Genomic DNA, 27218 nt, shown 5'->3' on the forward strand with positions numbered 1-27218 from the left:
AATTTACCTATCTTGTTTTTACTTTGTCTCTCTTGCCTCCACATGTGCACTGCCTTTCAAATAAATGAACAAAATAATACAAATTGTAAAAGCCACAAATATCACTGGCTGCATTCTGCAGCTTCTGTATATAATCTTGTTTAATTTTTAAACTGTTTCGTGTGGCAATAAAGAAAAATACTGCTTACAGACGAGCACTGCTTCCTCCTACCTAGAGAGAACTGGGAAAATCAAAGAGCTATAAAACAAAAACTGAAATACCATTCCTTCACCTCTCACTCAGAACATAACCCAAGCCTGACCAGCCCATCCAGCCCTGCTGGATGACAAGAGGTCCCACTGGAAAATTCCCCAGGACAACACTCTGACTCCCTCTCTTCCTAGGAGCAGCACCTCCCAGAGCCAGTGCCCAGGCCCTTGGCCTGTTCCACTTAACCCAGTCATCCCAATGGGGTCTGCCACAGATCCTCATGGCCAGGGCCAGGGCTCTCTGCCATGCACCTGCTGCCCATAGGTGGTCCCCCAAAACCCAAGGCAGTAGACACTCAAAGCCCTTCTGCTAGGCTGTGCAGGATGCTGGGATGACCACAGAAGTGGTACCTCATGTAGGCTGGCTAGCAGCTGCAATGCAGAATCTCTGAAAGCAGCAAGAATCCCAGCACAGAAGGCTCTCTCCGTCGCCCCTAGTTTTATCTCACTTCCCCAAATACCTGGTCAGCATGGAGCTGGGTGGATGAGTCAGCAACAAGGCTGTTTCTGGATACTGGAAAGGTAGGGTCAGCTGCCCAGTTCCCACGTGGAGCTCGGTAGGGGCACAGGAGCTAAGTGTGCCAGAACTGGAAAAGGCTGGGTCCAAGTGGGATATAGTGGCCGCTGGAGTGGGATCTGAGGGTGGGGACCCTGGGAAAAAAGTGAAGGAAAGGCAAGCCCTCCTCCTCCTGCAGCAGCCAGCCATGGGGGAACAGAGAAGGAGACAAGAAGGTCCTCTGAGGTGGCCTCCTATCACCAAGACTTCAAAAGCTGTCAGGTGTACGAAGGAACTTCTAAAAGGCTGTGGGAAAATGGAAACTACAATTTAACTGCCATAGGCATTTGACGCAACTGCTAAGTTGTTGCCTGGGTTTGAGTCCTTCTTCCTCTGCTTCTGATCTAGTTTCCTGATGACGCACGTCTCGGGAGGCAGCGGGTGATGGCTCAGGTATTTGGGTCCCTGTCACACACATGGGGAGAAGGGTCCACACTGAGATCTGGGGTCCTCATTTGGGATGGCTGTTACAGGAGTAAATCAGCAAACAGGAACTCTCTCTTTCTACTTCTCAAATAAAACAAAAACAAGCAAACAGACAAAAATATTTTACAGGTTAATTAAAAACCTGGAATTCATGCATAATGTTTTCATCACACTGATTGTCTGTAAATTTCTCAAGTTCCCACGCAGGCCTGGGTCTCAATATTTTATGTATCCAAATGCACTCATCTTTAAGTTCAGGTTGTGGACGACATTTCTGATGTCCCCTCATCTATGACACTCTCCTTAAAGTAAAAGAGGGCGGTGAGGAAAGGAAGGGGGTGGGTGGCGGCTAACGTTGTAGGTGCCGCTGGGGAAGATCCACAGCTTCTGAGTAATGGCCCCTCTGGGTGAGCAGGGGGGATGCTGAGGAGGCCTGGCTGATGCTCAGATTGTCAGAGATAACTGAAGCTGCCTCTGGCCCAGGGGTTCAGCCAGCCCCGGCAGGAGGCAAATATGCAGTTGAGGAGTGCCCACAGCCATTGCCTTACCCCTAGAATGCACAGGGAGCCCCTTGCCAAGGCAGTGACCACTCGCACTAACATTGCTCCCTGGTCAGTAACATGTACACCCTCCTCTGTGCACAAACACTTGCCCCTACTCAGAACCAAAGACACATGGCAGCCCCTGCACATGCATGCACACACACACACACACACACACACACACACACTCAGCTCTCTTCCTCCTTCCCATCTCCCCTCCCCACCTCACATACAGCTTTTGGGGTCTCCAGGGCCCCCTCAGCCAGGACGTCCTCTTCCTCCATTGCAAGCAGCGGCATGGGCAAGCGGGCACTACAGCTGCAGGATCCTACCTCCCCTCCACCCTCTGGGATCCAACTTGAGCCCTGGCTCTGACTGAGTTTGTTTGTCAGGCTGCAGGTCCCTGGAGACATCAACCAGGGAGCTTGGAGCTGCAAGAAGCCCGGGGAGTGGCTTACACCAGCCCTCTGGGGAAACTCTAGGGCTTTAAAAGTTGGACAGAGAGAAGCCCCAAGCTCCCTGCCCTCTGTTGGGTCAAGCCAGCCCCCAGGAAATGAATCCAGCTCCTGTCATGCTCAGGTGGTCCCTGAGGTTCGAAGCTGCAGAACAGCAGACAGGAGGACACATGGCAGAGGCCCTGGACGGGAGCCCCAGCCACACAGATGGGCCCAACAAGGCTGACAGTGTCCTGGGACAGCCTGTGGCTATGGCTAGGGAGAGGACACACACCCAGCCAGGGTGCCCAACCACCCAGCCGAGGACGTTCCCTTCCCCCATGCCCACAGGACTCACAGTCACCATCCTCTGTGCCTGATCCAGCCTCCGAACCTGGCTCTACTCCCAGCCACAGGGATGGACCTCTTTGTCCACTAAGCAGCCACCTCCAGGAAACTCTCCAGCCCACCTGCCAGCCAGCCCAGACTTTCAGCACTCATGCCCCGAGGCTTCAACAATTTCAGAATCATCATAGCACCCAGACCTGTGGGAAGGGATGAGTGGCCTAGCCACAGGCCAGCAAGGGCCTGGGGACTCAGATTCTAGAATCTGGGCTTGTTCAGCAGGTCTGGGCTGTTTTCACTCTCTCACACTCACTCACTCACTCTCTCTCTCTCTCACACACACACACACTCACACCCCAGAGCAACAACCCAGAGTTCCATGGAACAGCCCAAGGCCAGAGACCCAAATCCAAGAAACTGGTGCCAACATTCAAGCTCTCCAATCCCAGAACCCCAGTTCTCTGTCACCTGTGCAGCCCCAGCCCATGCGCCAGATCATCCATGCCTCCTGCACCCTGCGTGTTGCAGAGCCTTTGTTCTCAAGCGGAAGAGCATGGCTGATCATCCACAGCAGACTGCAGATAAGCATGACCCCCGAGGGCCCCTGCAACCAGTCAGCGCCAGAAAAAGACGCTGAAGAAACCGAAGCACAGACAGCGACAGACTGCCAAAACCCAGGAAAGTAAAAGCTGGAGTGGGTGGGCTCCATTGGAAGGCAGGAGACACCACAGGCCTGACCAGTCTTCGGCCTGGGAGAAGCAGAAAGGGTTAGGGCTTCCTCACCCAGCCACAGGGCACACCCAGGCCTTGTCAGCTCACCTGGCCTTGCTGGACTGTCAGCCCTGCTGTTCTGGAAGAACATTTTCCTCTTGCTCTATTTGGACAGCTGCGGGGGTCGTGAGGATGAGAGGAGAAGGCGGATCACTGGGGGCCCTGAAGGGCAGGCTAGCTGCCAGTGCTGGGAAAGGGCTGGGGGCTGGCCTGCTGGGCGCTGTGCCATGGGGTGGCCCAGAAGGGAACAGAAGCCCAAGGGCAAGGCAGGAAATGACGTCTGCTTATATGGAATTTGCTCAGTTACAGGTGAGGCCAAGAACTGACCTCTGAAGCCCAGCCTCAATCCTGAGAGTGCCTTATCCCAAGCAGGTCCCACAGCCCTCTCCTGGGCTCCCCCAGGCCGGGTGGGAAGGGAAGGACCCAGGAGAGAAAGTCAGCCCTCACAAGCACTGCCGGGCCCTCGACCCCTGCCCGTCCCCTCTTGGGAGGCAGGATGTGGAACTGTGAGGTCCAGCCCAACTCTCCTCCCAGGGGTCTCTCTGGCTCTCTCTTTCCAGTCATTCCATCTTGGTATCTCCAGGTCCCCATCTCCACCCCCTCCTGCTGCCTGCCCACCCCGGGTTATGTAAGGGGCCTGAGAACACACAGAGGGAGCTTTGTTGTCAAACCAAATCCATACGGAGCCGACTCGGCCAAGGCAGCTGTTCCCCATTCCCTCTGCCTTGGCGGGACTGAGGCTCCGGGCAGGAAGCCCCTACACGCCTCCATTTGGGAGTTGGGGGACAAATACTGTCCCTAAGCCCCAGGCAGCCGAATGGGTGGCCAGGAACCAGTCATTACTGCAGGGGGTGGGGGGGTGGGGATCACAGCAAGGGACCAGCTGGCCCTGAGGCAAACAAAGCCACAATACAAAGCCAGGGTCACAGTGATCGAGAGGCATGCTGCAGGCCACTGGCATCACCAGGCCCACAGCAGGGAGAGTGCACCCTGGAATTGCTCTCACAAACCGCCCCATGTCCATATTCCCCCGCATGCTTCCAGGCGTGTGCATGGACACACCCAGGCACCAGCCCAGGCACAGCAGGCCGTTGTGTGCTCACCTGCAAAGCGTCTGAGCAGAAAGAGCCTCTCCACTCTGGCCGGCTCCCTCCATCCTAGCAGGCACCACTGTGGGAAAGAGCTCCAACTCTGCAACAAGGAGGGTAGAGGGTGGCAGGTCAGAGGCCAGGAGGACAAGATCCTGGCTGCATGCCCCAAACGATGTTCATCGAGGCAAGAGAGGGCCCAGGGAGTGGGGCTTAGCATCACAGTGTGTGAAAGCTCAGCTCACACCATCCCGCCACCAACCCAACTGCAGAAGGCTTCCAGCATTCACAGTCCCCTTGAGCTCCAAATGCAGGCCCTCTCCTGAGCACCCCTGGCCCTCCTGGAAGTCTAACCCAGCAACCCTATGTGCTGGGACCTGGGGGTGGTACGGAAGAGAGGCACAAGGAGATGGAGAGAAAAGAAGGCAAAAGTGAAGCAAGTAGGGAGGTCAGAGCAGGTGCGCAAACCCTACAGGGGAAAGCGAAAGGGAGCAAGACAGGATGGAAGGAGGAAGCAGGGAAGGCACCAAGGAGAACACAGGGAGGGCAGTGAGTCTGGAGAGGCAGGTCCCTGTCACAACTCCATCAGCACAGGCCACTCCCTAGTCCTTGCCCCAGGCTCTGTCCGCCGGACACAGTCTAGTCCATCTAGTTGGACATTTACAGCCCACCCAGTCCTAAGGTTCAGCATGCCCCCGGGAGAATCTTGATTTCTAAGTTCTAAATCTTGAGGTCTGCAGAAGAGGTAGGATGAAGGAGAAATGCATGGGGTGGCATGGAGGGACACAGAGAACCAGGGTCACTCCTGAGGCTCAGCTCAATTGTGCAAGGGTCCCCTGACCCCTCACCTGGTGAGAGAGAGAGACACCGTGTCACTGTACAAATAAGTAAATTTTCTGAGTTTCCACTTCCTCGTTTGCTGAAAGAATTAAGTGCGGAGCAGCTATTGCATGCCAGGGCAATGAACCAGTCAGCCACGAGTCCTGCCCTCTTGTGGAATGAGGATCAGTCAACCTCTGACGTCTCTCCAGCTTGAAAGCCACTTATCTCATGGATGTATCACAGGCCTGTGATTGGGGTAGATGCTGTGATGTGTACCTCAATTAACAGATGTGACGACAGAACCAGTCACATCTGAGACCTGCCCAAGATCGCATGACCAGGGACTGTGCAGAGAGGACATGAGCGCAGTTCCAGGAGCCCCTGCTGCCCAGCCACCTGCCCTTTGACCCCTGGGCTCAGAGTCCCACTCTGGAGTCGCAGTTGGCATGACGTAGTATGAGCATCCACACACTGAGTTTAGTTGAGATGCTACCTCATCAAGAGGCACTCATTTCTCAGAAGAAACCAAGTTAACAGCTGTGGGCTTGTAAAGAGGTTAGGATAGCCAGCCTAGCCTTTTATCTGCCTCTAGAAACACAGCCTCCTGGCCCCACACCAACACCCAGGGGCACTGCCCCACAGCCACCTGCCTCTGCTCCAGCTTGTACCCCAACAAGCTCCACTCTGGACTCATCCTGGGCACACGGTCTCCTCCACATCTTCGGAGCCAGATCTAGGAGGAGTGAACACCGTGAAGCAGGAGTGCAGTGCAGAGGGCAACGCTGGGCGTGCTGGACTGTCAGAACAGGGGCACAAGCTGATGATGCTGACAGACACTCACAAGGTCAAAGGTCACTGCCATCAGTGGGTAACAGCAAGGAAGTGACCTGTCCCTGGGAATTTTTGCCACATGGGAGCTTGCAAAAGACCCTTTTAAAGTCAAGGAACCGGCCAATACGTAGAAGTGGGGGGGTCTCTGGGTTGAAGCAAATGAGGGTTAAGCCTCCTCCAGAGCCCCGATCCTAGCAAGCTCACGCTTCCTCCTCCCACCAGGTGGGGCTCCCACCACTGGGCTGCCTCTCTTGGACTCTGACTAAGGAGCAGACTGCTAGAAGGGCAGGAGGTAAGGTGAGGACCAGCCTGTGCAGAGAGCTGCAGGTTCCTGATAAGAGGCGACAGATGTAGAGATGAGGGCAGGTGGTCCTGGATGGCGGAAGGGGACAGGACATGCCCAGGGGACAGGCAGACTCCTTTCTGAGGTGACAGCAAAAGGTAGGGGCCAGGTTCTTTTCTGGCAAACAGTTCACCTAGCAGAAGGAAAATTCTTCTCCCTCTGTCCAGGGAAAAGAAGGAATCAGAGTAGGGCATGTTAAAGATCAAACTGGAAAACTGGGGCCTGTGGTGTCAGTATCCCATGCGGGTACCAGTTTGAGTTCCAGCTGCTCCACTTCCAATCCTGTTCCCTACTAATATGCCTGAAAAAGCTGTGGAGGATGGCTCAAGGTCTTGGGCCCTTGCATGCAACTGGGAGACCTGGAGGTAGCTTCTGATTCCTGGCTTCCAAACTGTCAAGCTATGACAAGTGTGGCCATTTGGGGAGTACCTCAATGGACAGCACATTTCTCTGTCTCTCCCCCACCTCTCTGTAACTTTGCTAAAGTATATAAAGAAATTCTGGGTCCGGCAGCGTGGCCTAGCAGCTAAAGTCCTCGCCTTGAACGCCCCGGGATCCCATATGGGCGCCAGTTCTAATCCCGGCTGCCCCACTTCCCATCCAGCTCCCTGCTTGTGGCCTGGGAAAGCAGTCAAGGATGGTCCAAAGCTTTGGGACCCTGCACCCGTGTGGGAGACCTGGAGAAGGGTTCAGGTTCCCAGCTTCAGATCAGCGTAGCACCAGCCGTTGCGCTCACTTGGGGAGTGAATCATCGGACGGAAGATCTTCCTCTCTGTCTCTCCTCTCTGGATATCTGACTTTGTAATAAAAATAAATAAATCTTAAAAAAAAACAAAGTATATAAAGAAATTCTTAAAAAAAATACTGGAACTATGTTTTCACTCATTCATCAAATGGTTACTGAGCACTTATTTGCTAGTCATCATTAATATGTCAGGGAACAAGATAGACAGGTTCCTGGAACTTAGAGTAAAAGCTTAAGAGCTGGGATAGGTGTTTTCCCTAGGAGTTTGATGTCAGCATTCACACTGGCATGCCTGGTTTGACTCCCAGCTTTGGCTTCCATTTAGTTTCTTGGGAAGCAGCAGATTCAAGTGGCTGGGTTTTGCCACCCGCACAGGAAACCTAGACGAGTTCCTGACTCCCAACCTCAGCCCCTGGTCATTTAGGGCATCTGATGACTCAAGAAGTAACTGGAGGAGCCCTCTCTTTTCCTCTCACAAAAAATAAAAATAATAACAAAATGCTAAAATCTCAGGGAGAACACACCTAAGTAAAAATGGCCAAACCCATTCCCCAGCACAAACACAGAGCAGTCAATGGCTGCAGCAGGTTCTTCTGGACTCTCCCTATCTGGGTTACTGTCTGGGTTCTGGAGGTCTGCAGACAGGCATCGGAGGACCCTGCCACACTCTCCCTGCCCATCCTTGCAGTCCCAGGCTCAGCAGTCAGCACTGTTAAAAGCATTATTAGAGGGCCCGGCAGCGTGGCCTAGCAGCTAAAATCCTCGCTTTGAATATGTCGGGATCCCATATGGGCGCCGGTTCTAATCCTGGCAGCCCTGCTTCCCATCCAGCCCCCTGCTTGTGGCCTGGGAAAGCAGTCGAGGATGGTCCAAAGCTTTGGGACCCTGCACCCGCGTGGGAGACCCAGAAGGGCTCCTGGCTTCGGATGGGTGGAGTTTCAGTCATTGTGGTCACTTGGAGAGTGGACAGAAGATCTTCCTCTCTGTGTCTCTTCATATATATATATATGACTTTGCAACAAAAAAAAAAAATAAATCTTTTAAAAAAAAAAAGTACTATTAGAACACGCACAGGGCCCAGAGCAGTGGCTCAGCTGGCTAAATCCTCACCTTGCAAGCACCAGGATCCCAGATGGGTACCAGTTCGTGTTCCAGCTGCTCCGCTTCCCTTCTAGCTCCATGCCTATGACCTTGCCTAGGACCCTGCACTCACATTGGAGACCCAGAAGAAACCCCTGGCTCCTGACTTTGGATCGGCTTAGCTCTGACCGATGCAGACATCTGGGGAGCGAATCAGTGGATGAAGATCTTTGTCTCTGTCTCTGCTTCTTTTCACAAATCTGATCTGCCTTTCCAATAAAAATAAATAAATCTTTTTAAAATAAGTAACTTTTTAAAAGAAATATGCACATTCTGCTTTTTATGAAGACAAAATACACAACTGCTCTATCTCTGGTTTGGGGTCAATTGCCCAAGACCAAATGAAACCGCTTCTTCCTCACAGGCGTGGAACCCCTAGGGCCCCTTCCCCTCCATGCCCAGCAGCAGAAGTCAGGTGTGCCCCTGCTTCCTTCCTGCCAGGTAACCTCCTTCTCACAACCACTAAAGGAAACAAGGAACCCACTGCAGGGAACAAGGCAGGAGCACCCACCATGCTGGGCGGACATTCAGGCTTTGGGGAAGCCCCTCCGACCTTGAGCCAGTCCAGCATGGGACGGTACCATAGAGAGCCGGCAACAAAGTTGCAGGATCTAGGCATGCCAGGCGCCCAAGTGACCACCTTGGCTGGGATCCTTATGCCCGGATCCCGGATCCCGGCAGGGCCCCGCCCATTTCCCACGTGTCGCCCGCCCGTGGTTGCTGGAGGAGGCCTCACAGCCCTGTGGGCGGCCAGGAGCCGCGTTTCCAAAGGAATAGGAGCCTGCAGGCAGGCGGGCCAGATGGAAGCAATTACGGCGGGAAAGCGGGAGAAGTGGGGGCTGGGAGGGGCCAGCAGGGAAAGAGGGAAGGGAGGACGGGGGAAAACCTTGTTCTACCCAGCTCAACGCCTCGGCTAGAGGACAGTGGAAGAGGACCGGGCGCAGAGCAGCACACAGAGGATCAGTTTCAGGCTCTACCGCCTTTGCCACTGACGTGCTGTGGCCTGGCACAAGCCCCTTCACACTTCTGCATCCAGGCCTCCCCCTCGCTCCTATCAGGAGGGGCTGAGTGAAAGCAGCTCAGGGGAGCCATCAAGATCTGGGCTGCAAAGTGCAGGTTCTGGCCACGGGCCTGGATCCCAGCCCCAGCTCAGTTCCCAGCTGCTTATGAGCTGTGTGACCTTGGCGAAGTAGTTTAATCTTTCCGAGCCGCCCTCTCTTTATTTACAAATGAGCTTAATAACACAGTTGTGTGAGGCTCACACGAGGTAAATGCAAGTGTCTATCACACTTTAAGTTTAGTGGACCAGACTCTAAATAAATGCTTGATTGATCAATGATAACTTCGTGTGATTTGCTAAGTCCCTTTTTAGTACAACAGAAGTTCAGCCACAGCGCAGCAGGCAGAGGACCCAAGGCAGGTTGTGGGCACAAAGAGCATCACTGCTGGCCTATAAACTCTGATCCGGAGGACAGTCTAGACCCAAGGCAGAAAAGCAGTGCCTCCCACACTGCAGGCTGGACTCTTCCAGTTGCCTGCCTCCAAACTGGAAAGCAAGATCCTGGCGTCTCCCACCGATCCCCACACGTGATACTGAACTAAGCTGCAGGCAGGAAAAGAGACTTTACCCAATGCCAAGTGTGCCAGGGCTGCAACCAGGCCTCCCCCCTTGCACCAGACCTAGCCTGACCCCACCTCCAGTCAGTCCAAGTAGCAGGCAGCACCCAGGCTGCAGAGTCTGCAGCGATCCTGTTCCACATAGCAGCTTGGGCAGTGGGGTGGGAAGACAGGAGGCTGTGGCCTGGCTGTTGGGCTCCTAGTCCCAGGTGAGTGACTGGCCAAGAAAAAACCACAGTTCTGGACAATCACACCCTCCTGAAAAACAATAACTCAAGTTGAGCCTTCTACTGGGTTCAAGATCAATGGGAAGTCGCAGGGTACCAGGCTGGGCCCTGGGTGCCCTGTGCTGAATGTGACAGTTAACCACTTCCTCCCCTCCACCCACCCCCAGGATGAATGTAGTGGCAATGAGGGTGCAGAACTGCAGTGGCTCTCGAGCCAGGGGTACCCTCAAGACGTCTGTGCAGGAAGGAGTAACGAAGGAGAGAGGGGAAAGCCTGGCAACAGCCACCCAAAAGCAGCCTGCCTGAGCCATTTCCCCCATGGAGACTCCAGGCTTCCAGGCAAGGCCCTGGGTCATGAGAAGGAAAGAGGATTTCAAGGGCAAAGATGACACGGCAGGAGCTATGCCACTGGCACTCACTCACTTCCAGGAAATGGCTAACACAGGGCAGCAAATGCTGGGGCCCAGGGCATCCCCTGCCCATTACGTCACGGACCTGCTCTCTGCAATCCGAGGTCTATCTTGGAGGGCAAAGAGTGGGGCTGGACTCCAGAAGCTTACTGGGTCGCAATCAACAATGTTGATCTTCGAAACTTCCAAGAGGTGCAAACTCTCTATGCATGCCCCACAGACACCCTGTGCCTTCTCACTCCCTGGCAGCACGCCCCACCTGGTTCGTTAGAGGTGGAACACTCCCTATGCTGCAACCTGCAAGCCACTCAGAGAGGAGTTCACAATGCCACTGGGACAAGCTCTGGGGTGGCTGCACCGCAGGGATCCTGGGGTGGCACCTAAGGCAAGGGTGGATGCCAGGCCAGTGTGGGGTCACTTCAGGGTGAGCATCACACAGGAGAAAGCACAGAAAGGGGGTCTGGTCTCCAGGACTCGTGACCATCCCAGAAAGGAGCAGGTTGCTGATTCTACGCAGAAATACATAAAGTCTAAAATGCTTGGTTGGGGAACTGGGGAGTGGGGCTGCAGCACAGAGCCCATGGCAATGTTTCTGAGGAGTTGGGATGAGTCACGGCTTGGGGCAGGGAACGGGGTGAGGGAACGAAGGGAGGGCAGCCCAGAAGGCACCACGGGCTTCCTGGGCCCTCATACTTGGGGAAGGCAGTAGCAGCCTGTAGTAGCACCCTGCTCTCAAGCCACAGATGCCCACTCAGCTCAAGCTTTAGCAGGGGATTCCAACTCTCATTCTCCCTCCATGCATACCCTCTCCTAGCCTCAGCTATCACCTTGCAGCCAAGAGCCCAGTGAGCAGCCTAAGATCTCCCACCCAGCACAGGGCATCCTCTGTGGACAGATGGGTAGGCAGCAGGGAGAGAAACAGGTCAGAGAATCCTGGGCTGCCCAGGCCCTGGGCCTGGGCAAAGAGTGGTCCCAGACCAGCTAGCAGCAACGCCAAGAAACCCTGCAAGTGACTTTCTAATCCCCAAACTGCCGGTGCCTCCCAGGCAAGCTCTCCAGGGCAGCTCTGGGGAGCCAGAGTGTGGGAGAATATTACTGAATGCAAACATTTTACCGGCTTCTTCCTCTGTGCCAACACCTTTCAGAGCACTTAACACTTAACAACTCATTTCAAACCTGCCTTGCAGATGTCAGGGCATGGGCCAGGAGGAGGCAAGAGGTTGGGGTTGGCGGAGGAAAGAGTGCAGAGGGTTTGGTCCCATAGAGCTCAGGAGATCATGGCATGGGTCTGTGTCTCTTGTGACAACCTGGCCCCTGGCATGACCATTCCCAAGGTTCCACAAGAGTACGTCAGCCTGAACTTGGTTTCCATGCTGTGCCTCCCTCCAGCGGTGGAAAGCACCGGCTTCCCTGAGAAGCCCGTGGAGGGTGCCAGCCTGTGGGTGGCCATGAGGTCAGACAGGGCACAGCTGGGCCCGAGTGCTGCCTGCCTTACCCCAACCCCCTCAGCTGTCTATGCCAGGCCCTTGGGACCCAGGCTGAAGAAGAAAAGCAGCAGCAGCTCAGGTCTCACAGGGGCCAGACTTAGGGGACTGTCCCTCAGGCTGGAGACTTAGGGGACAGTCCCTTAGGCTAGAATGGAGAGGGCGGTGCTGGCAGACATGTTGGCAGCTCTGAGCTGGCCAGGACCTCAGTGCCAGCAGGAGCCCCAGGCATCCCGCTGAGACCAAGGTGCTGGGCACCCAACACCAGCCAAGTCCCTCTGAACGCTGTCCCTTGCAGCTATCCACCACACAGGCAGCTCAGCTGAAGACACGGTGGCCTGGGCCCAAGACTCACACAAGGTGGCTCTGGTGCCCAGGCACAGCCAGCCTCCGCTGCTACTCTTGACCTTTGGGCTCCGCTCAGGGACCTTTCAAGTCTTGCACACGCATGCCCTGCACAGCCCATTACCTCCAGCAAGGAGGGCTCACGTGTGCCGCACTCGATGGGGCAGTGGTGAGAGCAGCCAGCGACCCGCGTTCAGAGGATGCCTCTCCAGCCCGGGCACAGGGTGGGGGACAGAAACTTTCTGAAGAGGACTGTCCTGCCCGCGGACTCCAAGGGAGCAAAGGGAACCCAGCTTCCCGCGAAAACCTGGTCCAGAGAAAGTGACCCCAGAAGCTGCTCTGCGGGACTGGGGCCGCCCCACCCCAGCCTGAGCCGCGGCGTGCCCACGTGCCGGGTCCGACACCGCCCCGAGCGGCAGCGCAAGGCTGGGGCCGAGCGGCCCGGGACCCCTGGGCGCTCCCCGTCCTCCTCCCGGGGGCCCAGGCGCCTCGGTCGCGGCGTACTCACCCAGGAGGGTGGAGCGGGGCGGGGCAGGACAGTTCAGTGCACAGCTCCGATCCGCTAGGCGCACCGACCCGCGGCGCAGCGCTGGCGCAACCGCTCCGCTCCGCCGGGTCCCTGTCCCGGGCGCGGAGCCGGCCTGGGAGGGGGGCAAGTCCGCCTGCAAGGGAAGCGGGGGCCGGGGCCCGGGCCCGGGCGGGGGGCGGGGAAGGGGCCGGACACGCTTGCGCACACGGCCGGGGAGCCGACTCCCGGAGCGGCGGGGAGGAGGAGGAGGAGGAAGGGCGGGGTGGAAGAGGAGGAAGGGCGGGGGTGAAGCTGCTCGCGGGTGGGCGGGACGCCCGCCGCGGGCTCGGAAAGGTGCAGACGCCTCGGAGGCTCGGGGTGTTGAGAAGCGGCGGGCGGCGGAAGGGGAGCCGGATGGGATGAGGGGAGAGCCCGGGTAGGCGCTGCCAGTGAGTGGCGCCGGGATGCATGTGCCCAGCGCAGCCTCCCTTACTCTCCCGGAAACAATGAGACCCAAGAAAGGGTTCCCTGCGTTCCCACGCCCTGACCTGCGTCCTGGCCTCCCTGGGGAAACCAAGGCAGGGAGGAGGGAGGGGCCCTGCCACCGGAGCGGTCCTTCTGATCCCGCACGCACCTCCAGCCCAGCCCGCGACGGACACCGCCTAGCTCCTCCCGCCCCGCTCACTTCCTTTGCAGACCTTGGTACAGCGTCTCCCCGAAGGTCTCCCCTGGGAGATCCCATTAGACCCTGGCACTGGCGACCTCCCTGAAAACTTGGGTACTGACCAATCGGAAAAATAGGCTGAGGTCACCAAGCTGGACCAGCTACCCCTCCCCCCCAAGTTGTAGCTTTCATAGATCAGCCTGGGTAGCTACTAGTATGAACAACAGGGTTCGAGGCACCCTGTGTTCCAAGGATGGTGACAGTGGTAGTCCCCCTGGGGAGTCGATGTTTCAGCTGCAGAAGTAAGACTCACAATGGATTCCATTGAAGAATAAGGCAGAGCAGGATGTGACTAAGTGCAGAGTGAGTAATGGACAGTAAGTGCAAGCAGGGTCAGAAAAGCGGCCACAGTGGGCTGGAGGTGGAGCTGGGGGCTTATCTGTTGGGAACCCATCACTCAACCAGTGCCAAGGGGAGGAGCCCACCTCCAGTCACTCCTGGCAAGGCTTCAGGCATCTTGCTTGGTTCGCATTGTGTCTTCGATTTTTGTCAGTCAAGCATTCATTGCACATCATACTTCTTGCAGATCATCTTTGGGCCTTGGCCTAAGCTGACCAAATCCTTAATCTGGGCGAACCAAGAGGAAGCGGGGAGCACCCTGTCTCACACCTTGGACACAGGTTCTGAGAGTAAGCAGTGGCCTCAGGGGACTCCAGGAGTCTGATGAAGCTGACCCAACAATCAGCCCGGTTTTTAAACTTGGCCAATTCTTAAATGAACTGGATCTTAACACACTTCGCAATTCTTGCTAAGAACTCTTTCAGAAAGTCGAAATTACAAACCAGCTATTGGGGCCCGGCGGCATGGCCTAGCAGCTAAAGTCCTCGCCTTGAACGTGCCTGGATCCCAAATTGGCACCCGGTGTTGCGGTCACTGGGGAGTGAATCATCGGACGGAAGATCTTCCTCTCTGTCTCTCCTCCTCTCTGTAAATCTGACTTTGTAATAAAAATAAATAAATCTTAAAAAAAAACCAAACAGCTATTGGTCCAGAGGTATTGTACTGCAGCAAGTTAAACCACCACCATCAGTGCTGGCATCCGTATTGGAGCACTAGAGTCCTGGCTCCTCCCCTTCTGGTGTAGCTCCCTGCTAATGTGCCTGGGAAGGCAAGAAAACATGGTCTACGTGTTTGAGTCTCTGTGTCCACATGGGAGATCAGGTGGAGTTCCTGAGTCCTGTTTTCAGTCTGGGTCCTTACAGCCACTGGGGGAGTGAACCAGCAGATGCAAGACCTCGCTCTCCCTCTCTCTCTTGTTGCTCCATCTTTCTTTTCTTTAAAGATTTATTATTATTATTTCATTGAAAAGGCAGACATACAGAGAAGAGAGACAGAGAGGAAGATTTTCTGTCCGATGGCTCACTCCCCAAGCGGCCACAACGGCTAGAGCTGAGCCAATCCAAAGCCAGGAGCCAGGAGCTCTTCTGGGTCTCCCACGCAGGTGCAGGGTCCCAAAGCTTTGGCCATCCTCGACTGCTTTCCTGGGCCACCAGCAGGGAGCTGGATGGGAAGCAGGGCCACCAGGATTAGAGCTGGTGACCATATGGGGTCCTGGCACGTTCAAGGCGAGGACTTTAACCACTACACTATCGCACCGGGCCCGTTGCTCCATCTTTCAAATGAATAGTAAATAAATAAATCTTGGAAACAAAAAGAAAAAAAAACACAGAACCAGCTTTTGCTCCTGGAGATCTGAGTTTCAGTTTTTTCCCTGCCATTAAAAAGGTTTAGTTTTCTTACTGGGAAAACAAAATTGAAGTAACTGACTTTCAGAAAGAATTACTGTTGGTATGAAATCAGGCAATGGTGTGAATGTTTGCATAGTGTGGAAAACATTTCTCCTATCCCATAGACTGCGTTCACACACACATATTCACACCCCAGTTACTCCAGGTCCAGTTCCTAGGTGCTCAGGGGTTGGCCATAATTCTGATTTCCCTTCAGGCCACAGGGTACTTACTCATGGCCTCTTCCCTCCAGTTTCGTAACCACACAGCCAGAGGCCCAACTTGCCGCCCAGAAACCGTATCTGTGGTGCAGGATCCCAGCCTCTCCCCACTCCACTATGCCCTGCTGGTCCACCTGCAAGACATTACAAGTTGTTCTGTGAAGGGCACTGTGATGGGGCAAGCAGGACAGTAGGTCACGGGGACTGTGGTTCCTGGAAGTTAGCTGTGTTCAGGGTGGCTGAAGATAACTTGAGTAGTAACAGGTCCAGGTCTCTGCTTCTTCATTTCCATTTCCTCTACTTCCCTGTCAGCTTGCCCATAATTTCCCTGTGTCAGGGTCACCAGAGGACTATGAGAGACAGAGACAACAGGGACAAGGGAGGGAACAGGGACTTCGAGACCTGGGGAGCCTTGTCCCCGGGGCAGTGTGGGCAGCAAACCATGGAGTTGCTTGACAAATGTGCCTCCCAGGCTTCTGGCTCCTGTCCCCCAAGCGTGCCATGCTAGCATCCTGGCAAGCAGGAGGGAACAGCAAGATATCATTAGAAGAGTGAGGAATAAACCCAGTCCAACATAGACGCCTTTAAAATAGCAACTCCAGGATAGTATTTCAGCTCCTATTTTTATCAGATTTATATGGCTGGACCATAGAGCAGAGCTGTTCCCAGACTTCTCAATTGCAACAGAAATCATGTCGTGTTAGGAACTGGCCGGTAACTCAAGGACAAGATGCATTCCAGGAACATTTAGGCTGGAAGAGGTCCTGAGAAGTCACTGCAGGCCGTGCCTGCCTCTGTTGAGGGTCACGCTCGATGGACCACAGGACACTTGCAGCCAGCTGTTTTGCCTCTACTGTGTGGCCCAGGATGTCATAGTCCTTCTAATCAGCAAGCTATTTTTAGTATCATCTTTGTCCACTCTGGCTACTATAAAATGGAAATAATTTCCTCCAGTTCTGGAGGCTGGAAGTTGAAGTTCAAGGCACTAGCAAACTTGGTGTCTAATACAGGACCTGGTTCCAGTTCAAACATGGCCATCTTCACCCCTCTCCCTGGTGGTGGGAAGGGCAAGCTGCTGTCTGGGACCGCTTATAACGAGGCTCTAGTCCCATTCATGAGGACTCTGCTCTCATGGCCCCATCACTCCCCAAAGACAGTCACCATGGAAGGAAGGATCCCAAGGTGTGAACCTCAGGGAGACACCAACATTCAGACCATAGCAAGCATCCAGCCCGGGGTTGTCTGCTAGCATCACTGTTGGATGCAGGAAAGTAGCAGCTAACATTTTCTGAATGATTACTGTGTCCCACAAAATCCTCTTAGGCGAGCCTCGTGAAATCCCTCTGGGAGAGGCAGTCTTTTCATGCCCGTGTTAGCAGTGCTTCTAATTTTTAAGATCATGCTTGGTTATGGCAGATGCTACACTGGGGCTGCTGGGGCCTTCAGTCTGCTCTGCTTTGCTAGCAGGGGATGAACAAAAGAACACTGTGAAATTTCCTCTTAGCCAAGCCCCAGCCACATTGAGCCCCGGCCCCCTGATTTCTGGGTCTTTGCTGGTGCTTGCCGTTTTGGCTGACAATCAGCAGGTTTTAGCCAGAGCGCCAAAAAGACAGACACTGCAGGAGCTGACTTAAAAATAAAATCTAAAAAAAGTCAAGCTGTAGAAGCAGAGAGCAGAATGGTGGTCACCAGGGGGGTGGGACGGAGAGGGTATAAAGGATACAAACTTTCAGGTAGACTGGAGCTGTAAGTTCAGGACATCTATTGTGCAACACTGTTAACAACAATGTATTCTATGCCAGAAAAAATTGTTAAGAGAGCTTAAAAGGTTCTCACCATTAAAAAAAAGTCTATGAGGTAACATGTTGGCTTCATTTAGCAATTGCGTAACATATATATAACAAAACATCAGGTTGTACGCCATTTTATTTGTACAGTTTTTAAGATTTCATGTATTTGAAAGGCAGAGTGATAGAGGGAGAGACAGTGACCTCGCTCTTCTATCCAAAGTTTCGCTCTCGCAAATGGACACAAAGTTCAGGGCTGTGCCAGGACCTAAGCCAAGAACCTGGAAATCCCACCACGTCTCCCATGTGGATGGCAGGGATCCAAACACTTGGGTCATCTTCTGCCTTCCTAGGGGCATTAGCAGGTAGCTGCATTGGAAGCAGAATAGCCAAACTGGCATCCACTATGGGATATGGGCTTAACTCATTGTACCACTACACTAGCCCCCAATTTATACAATTTTTGTCAGTTAAAATAAATTCATTCATTAAAAGAAAGTTTTAGCCTTTAGGTTTTGTTCCCCTTGGTTTAAGCTCCTGTAGCCCTTTCTCCTTCTGCAAGGCACACTCCTGTAATTCTACAATTACTTGGTAATTAATGCCTGTGTCCCTCATAAGCTCCACATGAACTCTATTTACTCACGTTCTCTGAAAAGCAAGCAAAAGCAGTGAGATGGATGCTCAAAACCTGCCCATCCTATTGAACTGAATTGGAAGACATTAATTTCCTGCTTATTTTCTGACAGTGTTTTCTCTGTAACTTCAAATTGATATGGACGTTGGCCTCTAATATGATGTTAGCTGCAATAACAACAAATTTAGCGCTGCCACATTCATTTGCTGAGACTATTTAAGAAGCTACCATTAATCACCATCTTCTGATTAAAAAAAAAAGACATTTGCCATTATACCAGAGTAAAAACGATTTGTGGAAAATGCAATTAAAAACTTGGAAATCCATGCATAGTTCCTTCGAGTATGAATTTTATATGAACTTTCTGAAGATTCTCCTACACAAGGATTTCAAAATTTTTAAAATTTTTGCTTCAAAACAAACTGATTTTTTTTGTCCCTAAGATTTATTTATTTTTGTTGGAAAGGCGGATTTCCAGGGAGGAGAGAGACAGAGAGAGAGAGAAAGAGACCTTCCATCTGCTGGGGTTCACTCTCTAAATGGCTGCAATGACCGGCATTGAACCAATCTGAAACTAGGAACCAGGAGCTTCTTCCGGGTCTCCCATGTGAGCCATCCTCTGCTCCTTTTCCAGTCCATAGGCAGGGGAGATGGTGCCCATATGAGATACTGGCACTGGCGTGTGGAGGATTAGCCAGTAGAGTCACTGCACCAGTCCCAAACTTACCTTATAGCTGCATTTGCCTCCTTCTACACCAGTCTGAAATAAAGGTAGTCCTATTTGACAAGAGTTAGCAAATCGACAACAAAGCACAGGATTCCTGAAAGTTCTGAGTAGTGGGTCAGGAGCATGGGGATGAGAAGAACTGAATATTCTAGTCCCCCAGGCCCTGCGTAGCCAAGGAAACAACACAGCAGGTGAGATTGCAGTGTCTGTCTATGGCGCTAGTGGCCTGGTAGTTTGATACAGGCAAATAAACATCTTGTTTGTCAAAGTAAAAAAAAAAAAAGACATTTAAGACATTTAAAGGTTCTGGACACAGAAGTATTATTACCAGGGTAACCTTTTCAACTTTGTAGGTAATTGCTTCTCAGTGTGGGGATCTGTATTCAACAGGAACATGCAAAGTAGAGCTTGAATACATTCTTGTTCTCAGTTTCATGTTCTCAAATGGAGACCACTCAGCAATTTGCTCCATTAGGACACTTCAGGGCAAACAGAATGAAACCAAGGAACAATAGCAGTCATGCCTCCAACCAGGCCAGGAAGAAAAGTAGGCCAAGTGTAAAACCCAGCACAGCACTGGGCAGGATTTCCCCAGAAAGCAAGCTGTCTGCCACTGCAAGGGGTGGTAGGGGGACATAGGCATGGGTGTGAGGACACAGTGAAGCCCGGAAGGCACCCTTTGCAGTGCACGAGGACTGCATGACAGGTGCCAGACAGGGCCTGCTGTTTGCAGTTTTGTCAGGGGAGAGCTAAGGGTACTGTGTCTTGCTGGCAAAGCTCTCCTGGTCTCAGAAGTGAGAGCGGGAGAGAAGCATGAAGTGGGGTTATTGTGGGGTAACCACACTGCACTGCCTGGCCCAGAAACAAGGAGGTTTGGGGTCAGAGCCCAGATCCACTCTCCCATTCACCACATTTTCTGAATACCTCCTACAGGCCAGGCACTGCCCTCAATCCTGAGTAAATGGTGACTAGATGGCACAGGTATGTTTCCTGGAGCTGACTTGAACTTGGGACAAGGTATTGTTAGACCATTTCTTACCTACAATGGAGTCAGGATGAGTGCCCCGTGGAACCATCTGCTACAGAAATGCATGTTAACGTGACTGCTACGCTTGGACTTGTGAGGCAGACAGCATCTGAGGTACTGGGAATTACAGCCATGACTAACACAGAGCTCCTGCCATCAAGGCCCCCAGCAGCCAGGCAGGGAAGACAGACACACCAGCAATGACAAGCAGAGGTAAGAGGCAATAGGAAACTCCCCACCCTGCAGCTGGCTAAGGTCCCTTAAGAAGACACAAGAGGCATGCTTTGGGGATCCTGACCGTACTCAGCAAGTGGCTGGCCCAGTGTACCTCCAGTGTGGGCCTGGCAGGAGCTATCAGCCAACTGAGGTGCTGAGACCAAAGGGAGAGCCTGGGGACTGGGTCCCAGGGGAGTCAGCCCTGGCAGCCCACATGTTCTGTGGCTCTGAAGCGGTTCGAGCAGGGCTTGTATTTCTGTGGGGAGACTACCTTTTGTAAGCAGTCTTGAAGGTAACTGAGGTCAGGCAGTGGTCAGGGGCCTGCTGTCCCAGGGAGGGTAGGAGGAGTCCTGAACAGAGCTCCAGGAGGCATTTCCACTGCATTACTCCACTCCTTGCCCTCTGTGCAGACCCCTGTGGGTGAGCTCTGTCAATTTTCTCCTTCCTTGCCAGCTTCAGATCCCCACCAACCTTCCTCCATTGGCCTGGACCCCCTAGATGATGGGTAGGAGCAAAGGTCCCCAAGACTGTTGACCTGGACCCTCAGGCAGCAGTTGGAGAAGCGGGAAGACCAGGTTGGGGCAAAGACAAGGACTGATTCAACAGGAGGCCTCTCCTTGCTCCTCTGCTCTGCTGGAGACCGACAGTGCCCGTCAGGAGAGCAACTGACACTCAGGGAGCAACCTGACCCCTAAGCGGTACCAGTGGCACTGCCCATGAGGATGTGCTGCTAGCCCAGGAGTCAATGTGTAGTGGCCACAAGTCCATCCTGAGGACCTAAGTGAGAACAACATGCCGCCTGCAACAGTCCTTGGCTGCAGCTCCACCCTCCCTTGATTGCAGGAGGATTGGGCTCCTTGGGACTCACGGAGGCTGGAGCACATCTGCTGTCTTCTGGACCACTCCTGTCACACACGTGCTCTTCCTGGCATTTTCTTCCTGGGGGCACAATGCCAAGTGCAGCTCTCTGCAGTAGGCAGCGGGGGCCTGAAGCAGGTGGCTGCTCTGGCGCCACCACTGAGGGACTAGGATCTGAATCCAAGTCTCCTGGCAGCCAGGCCAGGGGACGCAGAGTGAGAGTGCTCCCCAGCCTGCCTCCCCAAGGGCCACCCCAGTGAACCACAGCATCCTCAGCCCTCCCTTGATAACACAGCATATACCAGGTTCTCTGGCAGCATGATGCCATTGTCCTGTGCTGCAAGGAGGCCTCACATGTTTAACAGTGTACCCTCACAACCATGCCCGTGTCCCTGCTGTGGTGGCGCCGTGGCACACCTCACCCTTCCCAGGTGGATCCCTTATGGTTCTTGTACAAGCCAACACCTTCCAACACGTACCAGTCCCTTCTCAGCCTCAAGAGTAGACAAACCCGAGCCCCTTCAGAGCTTTGCAGCTGCATCATTTTGCCCTTGTGATAACACTGTTTCATGCGTGATCTTCTGGCTGCTCCATCTAAGTCTGTTTTGTCTTTCTGCCTAGATAACAAACCCAAGGCCAGGGACTCGCTGACCACACAGCAGGAGCAAAGGCAGGCATTCTGTTCTTGTATCACCTGATTTCTATTAAAACCCTCCCACGTCCAAGCATGACTCCTTGTGCCCTCGTCAGCAAGAGGTTTATCAGCGGGGTTTATTCACATGTGGGAGGTATGACCTCAGCACTGGGCAGGGGAGGGAGAAGCAATGTCAGGACCCCGCAGGCTATTTCTGGAAAGGTTTTGAGTCTTGTTGCTTGGGAGAACTCCTCAAAAGAGCCTTGTTGGGGATGGAGGGAGGCACGTGGCAGTGGAATGAGAAGGGGTGGGACCAGGGAGAGAGGAGCTCAAAATAAAGACAGCAGCTGGTGGTATGCACCTGCTCAGGGCAGCTTGGAGCCCCTGCGGAGGCTCCCCAGGGCCTTCCCCTCACCACTTGCCATCCCAGCTGCAGCTAGCCCTCACCTCACTGAATGAGTATGAGTCTTTATTCACACACACACACACACACACACACACTGAACAAGCTAGTACAAAACACATTTTTTAAAAATGGAGATAAAAATCCACACTCCCTCGTGCCCAGCCCCCCGCACATCTGTGTCTCTCCTGGTGTGCACTCAGTGCTGTTGGGCCTCCTGCAGGAGCTTGAGCAGGGGGTCGTCAGCCCTGAGGGCAAAGGTGAGTGTACGCTGCTGGTAGTGTGAGGGGTTGCACTCCAGGTTCTCAATCACCTCGGCCAGCAGGTGTGCTCGGTCCACCCCAGAGCCGGGGGCCTCAAAGCCCAGGGCGGTGAAGTGCACGTGCAGATGGTAATAGGAGGGCAGGTAGTGCAGGTACACGCGGAGCCGGGCCCCCTCCACCTGGTAGCGCTGCAGGATGGCTGCCTGGAGAGGAAGAGAAGTCGGGAGAGGGGTCATGGGCTACACACAAAGCAGTGTCACCCCTACTTGGACCCCTCCTCTTGACCTAATCCCAGACTAGCCTAACAAAATCCTTCCAAACAACTCTCCACCCGTGGTCTGCTCTACAGCTCTCTTTCACTCCAGGAAATCGACAAATACAGCAGACTAGCCTCTGACTCTTCCTCCCTGTAGAAGGGCCAGGGACCTTGCTTCGGGTTCCCCACCCAGGGCAGGCCCAGTGCCTCCTAAGACTATGGCACTAGCCTGCCCTAGGATGGCGCATAAGCCCTTGGTAAATGCTGCAGTACATAAGGAGAAATGCCTCATTCAGCACAGTACAGGGTGGGGCATGAGGAACTTGGTGAGGGAGGAAGGGGCAAAGGCAGGGGAGCGCTTCCCCACGCAGACCTGAGATGACTCAGGTGGGCTCCCTTTGCCCACCTCCCACCCCTGTTTAGGAGCCTCTGGTCTCCACCATGGAGACCAGGGGTGAAGGGAATCAGATCAGGGCCCATTGGGCTCAGAATCGCACTCTGCACTGGAGCTCACCCCGGGGACCTCTGCAGCAGGAGGAAAGCAGGACCAAGATACCCAAAGTGCCTCCTAGGGGAAGCAGGGTGGACCCACCAGGGGCTGGCTGCCAGAATTGCCAGGACAAAAGATGGAGCAGAGCCAGTGGCGGGAGAGCTGGCTTGCAGGTGAGTCCCCCTAGGTCTGTACTATGTTGAACAGGCTTCTGTGCTGGCTGGGCCTCCCCTGCCTTCTGGGCGTGGCATGACAACAGAGTTTTACAACGCTGCCTATAGAATGATGGATTTACAGGAGAACCCCTCTACACTCAAGTAGGGAAGTGGCCCCCCCCAGCCATTCAGCTGCTTGGGACCAACATGGCAGGCCAGGTCCTCAACCCGAGATTCTGGGTACTTAACCTCTGCCCCTGGGGCTTCTTTTAATGCTCTTATAATCTCAGTCAATTCAACATGTATCCTAGATAAAAATTATTCCAGCACTTCAGGCTGGCAGAAGTGCCTGCCCACAATCTAGATGAGGCCCATGCTGCACAAAGCCAAGTCATACACCCTTACTCTAGGGGAGCTCCACTGTGTCATGGGTTGTCAGGAAAAAGCACTTGGCCTGGCGTGCAGGGCGGGGTGGGTGGGTCAGAACTTAAAGTTGAGAACCTCTGGGATGGAGTGTGGCAGGGCCTCTGAGATGCCACATGCAGCAAAGGACAGGAAGGACCAAGCTGGGGGCAAACAAAGGTGGCTGGAAGTAGAGCTGCTGGGTCAGGCAGGACCAGGAGATGGCAAGCTTTGGGGGGGTGGGTTCCTGAATCGCTCGCAACGAGAAGCCCCTTTATAAGGCAGACTCTGGAAGGGAAGGAGAGCGGGCCAGGGAACACCCTGGAAGCCTGACATGACTGCTGTGGGCCTCAGCCTGGCTTGGAGAAGCAGCTCACCTGGCCCTCGCGGAGGATGTTCCTGAGCAGTGGCAGGTGCTCTGCGGTCAGGTCCCGGAGTGATTTGATGTCCCGGCGATGGCAGATGGCAATCAAGTACAGGTCATCAAGCTGCATGGAGACAGAGCAGAAATCAGAGAGTAGTGCCCAGTTCAGCAGGGCAGGGCCAGGGCCAAGGAAGCTGCCAACCCTGTGAGCCCCTGTGCTAGGCTGTGGCTGGTCCAGGAGACCCCCAAGCTACAGAGGTATCCTTGAACCCAAGGAGAGGAGGGCAGTCTAAAGAACGGGACTTCTGTTACTCTTCATAGCAGACGGAATGGGATGGCCTAGACACTTCACTCCATGGGGCTGATGAGGGAGCAGGGAACTTAGAGAAAGAGCTAAGGACAACTCCTTCCTCATGAGTTTGCAGTCCAGTTCCATTCCTGTAAGAAACTGGGCCATGAGACACAGACTGATCTAAGTTCTAGGAGCAGGCCAGTGTGGTGGCTCAACACGCTCATCAACCACCTGCTAAGTGCCAGCATCCTGCTTCTGATCCAGCTCTCTGCTTACGGCCTGGGAAGGCAGTGGAGGATGGCCCAAGGCCCGCTGCAGCCTTGGAAAATCCGAAAGGAAGTTCCTGGCTCCTGATTTCAGATCAGCTCAACTCTGTCTGTTGCAGCCATTTGGGGAGTGAACCAGTGGTTGAAAAATTCAAATAAAATTAAAACAAATCTTAAAAAGAAAGAAAGAAAAAGTTGAAAAGGAAGAAAAGACTCTGGCTAGCTATGGCCATTAACAGAGGCTCCTGGGGGAGAAGACAGAGGCTCTGGGTCTTAAAAGAGATTGAATTTAAGAAAAGACATTTGGTAGAGGGAACAGTGAGCATAACGGCTCAGAGACAAGAATGTGGAGGGCAGTAAAGGGAGAGGGAGCAACGGGCCCTGTCTTGAGTTGAAGGTACGGGAAGGGGTGGAGGGGATGTGCATGTGAATGGGAGGAGGGGATGTGGGGCCGGTCAGCAGTGAGCTCCGCCCAGGATGTTCATCCATCTCTCAAAGAGGTCATGGCAGTCCTTCCTGCTGTCCTTCCTGCAAATGAGCCTGGCTGAGAACCTGGAGGTGACAATAATGCAGAGCCAGAATCAACAGGAGTCTGTGCCAGACAGCAGTGAGCTCTTCCTCTTGCCCAGAAAATGCTCTCACACCTCTCTGCTCACCTTAACTCCAGCTTGACCTGGCTGTCACCACCTTGTGCCAGGCAGGCCCCAGACTCCAGGGCTCCAAGGCAACAAGATACAGGGAGAAGCCAGGGAGTCTTGCAGTGGCTGGCTTCCTTGTGAACCTGAGACACCCAGTCAATCCCCAAAGGCCTCAAGTGGTGCAGCCTGAGGTTGTCTGCATCACTGCTAATGGCCCCAGGTCGGTCTCTTCTTGCCACAGAAACTCTTCCCTGCCTGAGCTCTAGGAATCTGAGCTCCACACTGCAGTGGAACCCACAGGCAGACCCAGCATGTGGCTGCGCTGCACCAAAAGGCCTCTGTTCTGCCCCCAAGTTCTTTCTGCACACTCCCTTCTCAAGGTCTGTGCTCAAGAAACTTACTCTCTCACCAGCCAGGAGTCTAAGGAGAACTGGGAAATAAAAGAGCTCCAACTTGGGCACCAGTTTGAGTCCCGACTGCTCCATTTCTGATCCAGCTTTCTGCTAATGAGCCTGGGAAAGCAATGGAAGATGACCCAAATTCTGGGTCCTTGAATCCACTTGGAAGACCCAGTTAAAGTTCCCACTTCTGGTTTCAGCCTGATCCAGCCCTAGCCATTGTGGCAATTTGAGGAGTGACCCAGCAGATGGAAGATCTCTCTCCCCCTCTACCCTCACTGTTCCTCTTCTGTCTCTGTAACTCTGCCTTTCAAATAAATATATCTATAAATAAATAAAAACACCTCTCTTCCACTGGCTGGAATGAGGCATGGCAGCTTCTGGTATTGGGGTCAGGCTGTGTTAGAGAGATAAGCAACTATTCTTTCCTATCAGACACAACCCAAGACTTCCTGCAAGCAGCCTAGGGGCCTCATGGTCCATAGTAATCATCGGAGAAAAGTTGAAACAAGGGGACAGACAAGGGGATCTCTGATGGCACCCCAAAAGGTGACCCATCACTCTTTTTTTCAAGGAAATTCAGTAAAATCAAGGTTACAGACAGAAAATGGCTAGTGTTGCAGAGCTGCCCTTGACCTCTGGAGCAACACAGAGGCAGAATTTCCTGGTATGAGAACCTTAAGCCTCACAGCTTCAACTCTGTGTACGTGCCAATGTACACTCACAGGCATATGCTCATTTGAGTGTCCTTAACAAGTTAAGTTCATCCTAGTACAAACATTTTAAACCCCATGCACAGCATTTTCATAACACACGTTTCCTATGGATTTCTGAAGGCTCCTCGTATATGTGAAACAGAACAGTGACCTGTGGAAGGAGAAAAAAGAAAGAAACAGCAAAGACGGCTGCTTTGCGGGAGAGTCTGGAAGATGATGGCATGCAGGAAACAATTTTACCACCAACTTCCTGTATGATTTTCACTTTACCAAGTGCATGTATTAACCAGGACAGAACAAAGGGAAAAAAGGGCACACAAGGAGATCTGTGAGGCCAGAGGAGGAACCAATATCAGCATCAGCAGAGACCTTGGAAAACAGCTTGTTGAGTGGCTACACAGACAAGCACACGCTCTCTAACACTGGGCGGCAAGATCATCCTTCTGGGAGAAGTTGGCAAGTGGGGACTCCGAGCACAAGCCAGAGCACCTCTCAAGGACAAAGCACAGAAATGTGGGCGTGCTGTGTCTCCTGCTGCCATATTCTGAAGGAGCTTTTGAGATGACTGCTGTCACAGGGCAAGGATTTGAGGCACTGAAATCTGGCACCATCAAAAGACAAGCAGGAATAGTAATCTATAGCCATTTTAAGGTGTATAGAACCCGGTTGTATATAAACTAAAACTGAAATGTCAATGAAGAAGTCACAGGATGTGGCTTTTTAACATACTGGTTACTCAATACTATGTCAACTAATTCCATAACGTTAGAAATTGTTGCTGATGTTATGTTGGGGCTTTTAATTGATCGGGATGATACTCTGCCGGCTCTACCTTCAGACCAGAGATAGTCTCCCCAAGAAGCTGTTGAACTTATCTGGACAATAAGATGCTGGACTCAATGCTTGGTATATGCTTGCAATGAGGGAATCTCAACTGAACTTGAACTGTGGTTATGCAACAAGGTAGAGGAATCCACCATAGGGGGAGGGTTTAGGGAGGGGTGGGGGGAATCCCAGTACCTATAAAACTGTCACATAAGGCAATGTAATTAATTAAAAAAAAAAGACAAGCAGGAATTAAGCAAAGGTTAAGAAGGATCACACTTGCATCAGTACTGCGTAAAGACACCACATCTA

General features: G+C 53.3%; 2 protein-coding genes across 9 annotated transcripts in view; both read right to left on the reverse strand.

The window, feature by feature from the left end:
- The window catches only part of ST3GAL4 (ST3 beta-galactoside alpha-2,3-sialyltransferase 4), a 45285-nt gene extending 32167 nt beyond the window's left edge, over positions 1-13118 (reverse strand). For 2 of the 8 annotated variants that reach the window (XM_058664121.1, XM_058664119.1), the window contains exons 1-3: positions 12884-13116; positions 4427-4514; positions 3372-3438 (exon numbers count right to left, since the gene is read on the reverse strand). In XM_058664121.1, the coding sequence (XP_058520104.1) occupies positions 3372-3438; positions 4427-4479 (120 nt within the window). In that variant the 5' untranslated portion in view covers positions 4480-4514; positions 12884-13116. Of the gene's footprint in view, positions 1-3371; positions 3439-4426; positions 4515-12883 lie in introns of all 8 variants that reach the window. The other 6 variants (XM_058664124.1, XM_058664122.1, XM_058664118.1 and 3 more) reach the window with 5 other exon arrangements.
- An 8810-nt stretch (positions 13119-21928) lies between these two features.
- The window catches only part of DCPS (decapping enzyme, scavenger), a 45068-nt gene continuing 39778 nt past the window's right edge, over positions 21929-27218 (reverse strand). Inside the window, exons 5-6 of the mRNA XM_004593293.4 lie at positions 23785-23895; positions 21929-22307 (exon numbers count right to left, since the gene is read on the reverse strand). Coding sequence (XP_004593350.2) covers positions 22041-22307; positions 23785-23895 — 378 coding nt within the window. The 3' untranslated portion in view covers positions 21929-22040. The remainder of the gene's footprint in view (positions 22308-23784; positions 23896-27218) is intronic.

The sequence above is a fragment of the Ochotona princeps genome, chromosome 4, assembly GCF_030435755.1.
Source record: "Ochotona princeps isolate mOchPri1 chromosome 4, mOchPri1.hap1, whole genome shotgun sequence".
NCBI lineage: Eukaryota > Metazoa > Chordata > Mammalia > Lagomorpha > Ochotonidae > Ochotona > Ochotona princeps.